Source organism: Centrocercus urophasianus, unplaced genomic scaffold, assembly GCF_019232065.1.
Source record: "Centrocercus urophasianus isolate 14NV4802_14NV808 unplaced genomic scaffold, USGS_Curo_1.0 seq_29, whole genome shotgun sequence".
Taxonomy (NCBI): domain Eukaryota; kingdom Metazoa; phylum Chordata; class Aves; order Galliformes; family Phasianidae; genus Centrocercus; species Centrocercus urophasianus.
This window is the reverse complement of record NW_024884855.1, coordinates 8340767-8350001: the sequence shown is the minus strand read 5'-3', so window position 1 is coordinate 8350001 and position 9235 is coordinate 8340767. Positions and strand designations below refer to the sequence as shown.

The 9235-nt window shown below is 55.0% G+C and overlaps 1 protein-coding gene across 1 annotated transcript in view; it reads left to right on the top strand.

The window, feature by feature from the left end:
* Window positions 1-2028: 2028 nt before the first annotated feature.
* SLC5A10 (solute carrier family 5 member 10) overlaps window positions 2029-9235 on the top strand; it is a 28429-nt gene continuing 21222 nt past the window's right edge. The window contains exons 1-6 of the mRNA XM_042827719.1: window positions 2029-2058; window positions 2631-2735; window positions 3259-3318; window positions 3444-3548; window positions 6095-6200; window positions 7219-7299. Coding sequence (XP_042683653.1) covers window positions 2044-2058; window positions 2631-2735; window positions 3259-3318; window positions 3444-3548; window positions 6095-6200; window positions 7219-7299 — 472 coding nt within the window. The 5' untranslated portion in view covers window positions 2029-2043. The remainder of the gene's footprint in view (window positions 2059-2630; window positions 2736-3258; window positions 3319-3443; window positions 3549-6094; window positions 6201-7218; window positions 7300-9235) is intronic.

Sequence of the window (9235 nt, the reverse complement as noted above, 5' to 3'; positions counted from 1 at the left end):
TGAACCTGTGGCTGGATGTCAAGGGACAACGGGGACTTAGGAGTACTGGGGTGAAAGTGTATGGAATTGAGGGCAGTGATGGAGCAGGGGATGTGTGAAGTCTTGGCTTTTTGGCCTGAGGATTTCTGCTTGTGCTGGTACTTCTTGAGCTGAAGGGTAGAGCTGTCTGGAGGTGCTGTGCAGGGTTTGGTTAGCAGGGAGAGCTGGCGGCAGCAGCAGGGTGATGGGATCCAGAGGTCGCAGCTGATAAAAGCTCGTCACAGGTGAACTGGCTCTGAAAAGCTTTATGTCCTGGCCTGAATGTAGGAACGTGAGCTTCCCCCAACCCGAAACAACAAACCCAAACAAAAACCGGCCATAAGGCAAGGTTGGACTCGCTCAGGTCTGTTCTGCCAGCTGTCCCGGTGGACACTCGCATGCAGGGAGCTGCTTGAGCTGCTCAGTGACCAGAAGTTCCTGGCTGCGGTGGAATTAATGAGCGTTTTCTTACGGGTTGTTTGTCTAATTGCTCTCAATCACAATGTCCTACAAATAGGTACGAAACTCCCGGCGTCGCCAAAATCGGAGGTGAAAACGAACCTTTGCTGACGTGTCTGCGAGGAAGGCAACCATCTTTGGGGTTTGGAAGGTTTCCCCCCATTCCCTCACGTCTGTCAGCACAGCCCCTGGCGCGGCAGAGGCCTGGGCAGTGGCTGGGAGCCCTGGGAGCTCTTGGTGCGTTCGCCAAGTGAGATGGAGATTCCTTGTGCTCTGCTGTCCCGTGAGGTTCTGTCTACCAAGGGCCAAATGGCGAGGCTGCACCTGGTTGTGCTGTAGTGACAGTAGGTTATTAAACAGTCCTGTGGTGTTAGCAGATAGCCCAAGCTGACACATTAACACGTGCACGTACTTGGGATATGGTAATGCAAGTGAAATTCCGGTCGAGCAGTGAGGGAGAACTTTGCTTCTCCTCAGGAGCGGCGCGAAAAAAGCATAGAAAGAAAAACCCGAACCAATCAGACTGAAGTCACAGCTCGTGTGTGTGACAGCAGAATGCCGTGCTGCCGCCTGTGCCTGCAGAGCTGTGCTCCTTGGGGTGGCTCTGCAGGCAGGGCTGGCTCCTGCAGGGGGGGGCAGGGGCTGGGGGTGCTGAGCTGCGAGGCAGGGGGTTGATTAATGATCAATTCCCTCGGGCAGCAACGCGTTACTGATTCAGTGACCGTCAGTGGGAGGCTTCCCTGGAGGGTGAAGGAGGGAGCAGAGGAACGATGGAAGGCAATTCCACAGTCGGATCCTTCACCCCTTTGCAGCAGTTCAGCGTTGCTGATCTTGTGGTTGTAGTGACTTACTTTTCCTTAAACCTTGCTGTGGGAATATGGGTAAGAGTGTTCTTGTTATTCAGCTTTTGCTTTCCTCTTCCATTATTTAAAATACACTTTTTTCCCCCATCCATTGAAGTTTACCTTTGTTGTGCATTTTGCATACTGTGCTGCATTTGCTCTGTTCTGCTGTGTACGCCCTCTGCTCCTCATCACACATGGAAGGGCTCCTGCCTCAGAACGAGGTGGGCTGAAGCTGGCACAAACTTCTCCCCCATCCTGCTGCCTGCGAGCAGCTCTGCCCTTCTCTATTACAGGCTGTTAAGACAAATGCGCTGCTCACCACAAAAAGCTCTCAGCAACCTGCAATTTGAGTCAAAGGCTCTCCAAAGCCACGTATTCTGCCTTGCAGAAAAATCCTGTCCAGGGCCGTGCCCTACGAGCCTGCCTGTCTGCCCAGCATGGAGGCAGCATCCTCTGCCCTCCCACTGCCCGCTCTGGGGGTGCCCTTTACTGCTCGTGGCTCTGGGGACTTGGGGTGCAGCTGCTGTTTCGTGTAATTATGCTGGAGTTGCAGAACTCCCATTAATTATCCAGTCTCTTGGCTTCTTGTCTGGCAGGCTGGGTTCTTGGTTTCTTGTCTGGGTTTGCAGGGAAAGTGTTCCATGCTGATGCTTTCTCCTCCCAGTCTTCATGCAGGGTGAACAGGAACACGGTCAGCGGTTATTTCCTTGCTGGCAGAGACATGGCGTGGTGGCCAGTAAGTAGAGACCTCGTGGTTCCCCGTGATGCAGCACTGCTTGTTCCTCATCCTGCTTTGTGCGGGGCCTTCGCTGCGGTCCCACATCGCATCCTTCTCTCTGAATTGGAGAGATGCAGATTTGAAGGGCAGTGGATAAAGAGTTGGTTGGATGGGCGCAGCCAGAGGGTTGTGGTCCAGGGGAGTGGGGTCCCCTAGGGTTCCATCCTGCGACCTGGGCTCCTCAGTGTCTTTATCAATGACACAAATGCTGGGATTGAGGATGTACTCTCAGCATTTTACTGATGACTCCACACTGAGCGGTAGCCTGGGCAGCCTGGTCGAGAGGCTGGCGACCCCATCTGTGGCTGAGGGTTGGAACTGGATGATCTTTAAGGTCCGTTCCATCTGAAGCCATTCTATGAAACCAAGAAAACCTACCCAAAACCCAGTAGGGATGTTGAGACGAGCTGGACACAAGGAAGCGTTGGTTGCTGGGGCCTGACGTGCACCTCCAAAGGACTCTGGCAGGAGTTGTCCTGGCACAACATGCCCGAGTCCACACGTCCCAGCAGCTCCTGCTCTCTCTGCAGATCGGAGCCTCTCTGTTTGCCAGCAGTGAGGGCTCAGGGCTCTTCATTGGACTGGCTGGGACTGGTGCTGCTGGGGGAATCGCTGTCACCGGCTTCGAGTGGAACGTAAGAAATGTCTTATGTTAGCAAGGAGATGAGTTTTGTGAGCCACTTGGCTGCAGATAGCAGAGGAGTTGTGCAGAGGATAACCAATGCAACCCCACAAATACAGCTTCCCTACATCATGCCCAGTGCGTGTATCGTTATGCTGGAGTCAGCTCAAGCCCCTGTCAGCAGGGAGTTGGATGCTTTGGAGCAGAGCTTCCTACTCCAGCCCTGCATCACCCCAGTTGGGAGGTGGCTTTTTGGGTCACCAGTTTGCTGCTTTCCCATGGGTGACTTCCAAAATCCTGGGGTTCTATAGCAAAACCATGGCACATGAGGAGGTGGTGTTGGGATGCTTCTGAAGATGAAGGGCTGAGGGGGGCAGGGTCCTGTTGGCAGGGTGCTGGGTGGTCTCCGCTGTGATCTTACACACTTGCACCTCCTGTTTGGGGCCACTTAGAGAAACAAATGTGTGTGAAGGGGGGAGCTGGGGTTGGGGCAGGTGCAGTGAATGGGACTGCGCTGTGTGTTTCCTTCCTAACAGGCCACATATGCGCTGCTGGTGCTGGCCTGGGTCTTCGTCCCAGTCTACATCTCATCTGGGGTACGTGGATCTACCCTAATCTCAGGAACATCCCCTGAACCCTGCACTGAGAATGCTGCCACCTCACAGAGAAGGTGACATGGGGACAGGATGGGGACAGCCACGGCTCCCATCCCCTCCCACAGATCGTCACCATGCCTGAGTACCTCCAGCGAAGGTTTGGAGGCGAGAGGATCCGGATGTACCTCTCTGGGCTGTCTCTCCTGCTGTCCATCTTCACCAAAATCTCTGTAAGTACCTCTGCTCAGCTCTGGGGCAGCTCTGTGGCGTGCCTCGTAGCAGAGAGGCTGTGGGTGAGAGGTGCTCAGGCTGCGCTGTACCCTGCGGTTTTATCCACTCTCCCGCAGCTCTGAGGAGTCCTACGGGGGATTACTGCACAATTTAGCAAGTGCTTCTGCCTGGAGGCAGCGGGTGGCTGCAGCAGCAGCTGCGTCCCCACGCAGCGGCGCTCCCTGCCCGCAGCTCCGGGATGCACAGCGCAGCCCAAGCCGGGCAGCACCGCCGCTGCTCCGCATCGTAGCCTGCACGGAGCCTCGGAGCAGTGGAGGGGGTCGGGATTTCCCCGTGTCTCTGCTGCTCTCAGCCGTGCAGAAATATCCTCTCCTGCCCATCCCCAGCCCTCGGTCCCTTTGTGTCCGGATGGAAATGCTGGGACTCGCCCAGCTCTGCCTGCCGCTCCCACTGGGACAGGTGACAGCATCTGTCCGGTTCACAAGTTGGGGCAATGATACCCATTATTCCCTGGTTGTCCTAATGCCTGGGAACTTGTCAACGCTCACTCCTCTTCCCTGTTCCCATGGTGCCCAGGGAGGGAGATGGTGCAGCATTTATCTTGGTGATCTGAATGTATAGAATGCTTGTATCGGGGTCTCTCCAGCTGATCACACAACACCTCCCCTTTCACCAAAGCAGTTGCTCTGCCATGGAGATGCTCAGCCCACACACCTCCAGCCCCACCAGTGATTTTGTCTGGAGGGGATGGATATCCCACACCCACCCTCATAGCTCTGCCTGCGGTGTTGCTCAGCCCATGCCATGTTTTCTTTGTGCTGCTGAGCTTCCTGCGACCACTAAGCCACGCAGGACCCCATAGAAGAGGGATCAACCTGGCCAGGGTCACCTGGCATCTGGCACCACCCATGGTGAACCTATGCAGTGGTTGGGGTGAGCGCTGGCAGATATGCCAGGTGGTGTTATGTGTGTCCTCTCCCTGGTGCTGTGCTCAGGGCAATGGGACTGTCACCACTGCTCCAATGACTCTGCTGTGGGCAGGGGGCACCACTCTCCCTCCTCCCCATTTACGGGTCCCCAACCCTCTGTGGTTGGAGTAGCCCGAAGCCCAGCTGAGAGATTCCATTCCCCTTAGCTAGGAATAGGTGAAGCTTTGCATGAACTTTCGGAGAGCCCTGGAGACTCCTCCATGTCCCATGTAACTCATTCTGCCCAGGCTCAGGCTTGGCCAGCAGCTCCCCTTGGAAAGGCATTGGTGGTGTTGGGTAAGAACGGGTTTCCATGTGAGGTCACTGGCAGAGGCAGGGATCTCATCGGATTAGGAGCCTGACTTCAAAGGTTTCTGCTCTCCTTTTACAGTTGAAAGGACTTGTTTTATGAATAGGTCATGCCTGGTTTTAATTAGCTTGTTTTTGTATTTGGGATGTCTTATTAACAACTCAGTCACATGTGCTTTTATTTTTTCCCACCGTAGCAACATTATGAGGAAGGGAGGTGGGGATCCCTCTGCTTCCTCATAGCAAAAGCTTAGACTCATTTGCAGACGACTGCAAAAATGCTTTGGCATTGAGAAAGCCCAGGTTATGAAATGTCTTCTCCAGGGCTGAGCCTTCACATCTGAGCTCTGGGGCTCTGCTTCTTGTTCATCCCTGGAAATGCCCAAGGCTGTGGGTGGTGCCCTCTGTAGCCTGATGTGGTGGAAGGCAGCCAGCCCACGGCAGGGGTTGGGGCTGGGCAGGCTGTGAGGTCTTTTCCAACTGACCATGCAGTGGTTCTATGATCTTTAAGGACTTTTTCGACCCAACCATTCCATGGTTCTGTGACTGTTGCACTGGGAGGAGATGGCTGGAGGCCCTTGGTTGGGTCTTTTCTGCCTTGTAGCTGAAGCTTGCAGCGTGGGGATGACTTAGTTGTCCTCCTGTAGGGCTGCTTGGGCATATCTGTGATATCAGGCTGTAGCAGGTTCCCATTTGGGGTGGCAGGCATCTCTGAAAGAAGAGCTGCTGATGGAAGTTTTGGCATGGTTGCCACTGGGTTGGTTCCACTTCAGCAGAACTTACTGGGGTGGATTTTCTCTCAGTGCTCTTGAGGGCTCTCCTGGAGACATGGCCAGGCCTGGGAGCCACCTAGGACATGTAGCATCTCCCTTGGGGTGCTAGAAGGGACAGTGGTGGAAAGCCTGGTGCAAACATCATGGAACAGGCCCTGAACTGGGGGTCCTCAAGCTTGTGGTGCAAATGCTCTTCTGGTTGGTTGATTTGTGATTTAGTTGGTATTAGGCCTAACTGTGTGGGCTCACCTGGCACAGGCATGGCTGCACCAGGTAGGAGCACCCAAAGGTGCTGGATGCCGGGAGGGATGTGGCCCCCAGGTGGCACCAGGTGCCCATCTCCAGGACTCTGCAGGAAGCATGGTGAGATGCCAGCTGGGGAGCAGGGCATTGCCAGGTTAGGCCTAATCCTGTGAGGGACAGAGCACCGCTCACAACATGTGTTGTTCCCAAAGGCTGTGGCACCCTACAGCCACACTCCTTGTCTCCATGCAGACTGACCTGTACTCAGGAGCTCTGTTTGTGCAAGTCTGCCTGGGCTGGGACCTCTACCTCTCCACTGTCCTGATGCTGCTGGTGACAGGGCTCTACACCATTGCAGGTAAGATGCTCGCCAGTTTGGCTTCTTCAATTGAACCACGCCACTTGCACTCCTATTTTACCCCTCTTTGTGTGCTGGTTAGGGCTGATATTGCTCCAGACACAGCTCATGGGGCTGCTGTTCCCTGTGCCACCCAGCATTCGCTGTGCATCCTTTTGAGCCTCAGCTCGAGCAGTAACTCGGGTGTGAGCCCTCCTTTGTCATTACAACTCTGCTTTTGTAATCACTCCCTCCTCCTCTGTCTCATAGCTAAATGCTTTCTTGTGTGTGCACCTATTTGTAATCAGCTCTAATCAGCGCTTCTCCTATTACAGAACCATTACTGAGGCAGCTAAAATCTGAGAGCCCTTTGCCTAACCCGTTTCCCACCTGCTCTGCCTGCAGTGCAACTCGCTGCCATTCTCCTGCCCAGCTGCAGGGATCACATCCTGAGCGTGTTCCCACGTTGGGACCGTTTCTGTGCAACACCAGTTGGTGCCTTTCCTTTGTGATTTGGGGATATGATGAATCAGAGATGGAAATGGGGAGCCCCCAGCTTGCAGTCCCACTCTTGCACTGCAGAACCAATGATCCTTTCCAGGACATTATTCCAGCTTTTATTTAAGCTCGGACATTCCCTTCCCTGGTAGCTCCAGTGGAGATGTCCAGCAGTAAATCCTCCCCCGCTATCTTTTCCCAGCCATCAAAATAAGGAAATGACGTAATTATATCCAAAACGTGGTGGATTTTGCAAGACTCCGGTTTTGAGCAAATCCCACATTGGCTTTTCCCTGCCCACAAGGCTCACTGTGCAGCGAGGCATTCCAGTGCGTGCCAGCAGAGGTGTGCTTGCTGCGTCACCCCAGTCCTGGGCAGATCGCAGGCATGGCCGGGCGGGTGCTGGCTGGGGATGAATCAGGGACTTGGGTTGAAACGGGTTGAAACCCATTTTCTCTAGGCCCGCTATTTCTTTGTGTGCGTGGGGAGTCCTCTGGGGCTGCATGACCCGTGGGTGCTCACAGTGCTTTGCTTTTCACAGGGGGGCTGGCAGCCGTCATCTACACCGATGCTCTGCAGACACTCATCATGGTCCTCGGAGCCATCGTGCTGGCAGTGAGAGGTAGGAGCTGGGAGGACCGCTGTGCCCCTCTTGCCCCGCTTGGACAGTCCCAGATAAATAAACTCAGCCTGAGAAGTTCGGTGGCCAAACAGCAGCAGTCACCTAAGGGAAGTCTGTGGTCTACCTGCGTCCCCTTGCTGATGCGTTTCCCCTGTGTGCCATTCCTTGTGAGTATGGCTGGTTCTTTTTGTGGGCTTTCTCCAGTGCTGGTGACCTCTTGGCTGTCCTCAGGTCCCCTCTGTCCAAGAGCTCGTTCCAGTGTTTGGCTGAAGCTTGGGCATCACTTCTCAGCTGGGTACAGCTTAGGTCCCAGGGCCAAAGGTTGGTGGTTGGGAAGCGGGATGCCCAGATCCTGATATGAAAGAGCCCATCCAGGCGTCCTGCAGTGGGACAACAGCAGGGCAGGTCTGCAGCAAGATGCGTGATGCAAACAAGTGAAAGGACAGGCAGTTGAGGCTTCACTTTACAGAAGGGAGGAAAGAGAGGAAGCCCTCCCCTACTGAGAGAGGTATAATTAACAGTAGATACCCCAGCAGAAGTGAGGACCTGTGCCAGGCAGAGGAGCTGCCCCAACTGCTCCACACCGCAGCCCACACGTCAGACCAGGTGCTTGGGTATCGCTAATTGCATTTCTCTCTGAAGTGCTAATTGCCCACAGGTCCTCTGAGGCTTTCCCTTGTGCTCTTGGGTGGCAATAGGAGGGCAGCAAGGCATGCCTGGAAAATGCCTGGTGGCAGCAACATGGCTAAGCTGTCTCCAGACGTGCTAACCTGCTCAGCAAGATGTGTGCAGGGAGGTGGTGGTGCTGGGAGAATGGCTGATCCAGGGGATCAAAAGGAGCCTGCTGGCCGTGCAGCTGCTGCTTGGTCTTGGGAGAACCTGCAGGCTCACATCCTCCAAGGGCTGCCACTTCCAGCAGATCCATCGGGCTCAGCTCATAAAGGATCCTCTCTGTGGTTTTGCCCTTTTTGTATCTTTAGACTGTGGCAGACACAGCAACGCAGGCATTGCTCATCTGCCAGGCTGTGAACAGTCTCCCCATGGGGGGCAGAAGGGGTGTGTGGATGCTATTGGTTGCACCTGGCAGAAGATGAGTATGCATGGAGAGATTACATATGCTAAAGTCCAGAGGACTGCTGAGGCTGTTTGGCAGCGGCTCAGCACCAGCACTGCCCTTGCTGTGTCCCCTTGGTACTGAGCACAGGGACGCTGCACTCATCAGTGGGACTTTGCTCCCAGGGCTGGGACATCTTGCTCTTGCCCATTGGAGGGGCACTGCTCCCACTGCAGCCCTACATCTGCAGGCCGATTCCTTGCTGTGCTGCCTTCCTTGCGTCACTCTTCTGTGTGAGCAGGTGTAGGTGTTGCGACTTGTCGGTTGACACCTTTGGAAAGGGAGCAGGTCCGCACCCCCGGGCGCGAATCTCTGCTTTCAGCACTCAACCTCTGCCTCTGGAGAGCTTTTGTTGGTGCCCAACGCCCATGCAAAGCTTGGGAGTCGCCGGTGCCTGGATAAACCACGCGCTGGAGAGGAGCCAGCACTGCTTTCATAAGAGCAGGAGGGGGTTGTGAATGCGCGTTTCCTGTGCAATACTGGGGAGTGCTTTGAAAAAGGGGGTAATGGGGTGGCAGGGCTCCAAAAGCCTCAGGGCAGGAGGACAGGACCAGGGCTTATGGGTTGGTGCTGAAAGTGGCCACTTTGCAGGGAGGGTACCATCCTGGAAGGGTGTATGGGGAATGGGTATTAGCAGGAGGCGGACGCTGCCCGTGACTGGGAAGGATGCGTGGAGTAGAGGGTTGCACCCAGGGACGCTCTGGGTCTCACTTTGAGCCTGATCTGTTTTGCTGTTTTGCAATGTGTTCCTCCTCCCTGCATCCGAAACTGCATCTGAGCAGGAGGGAAAACCTTGTTCTGTAGGAGCAGCCCCTGCTTGGT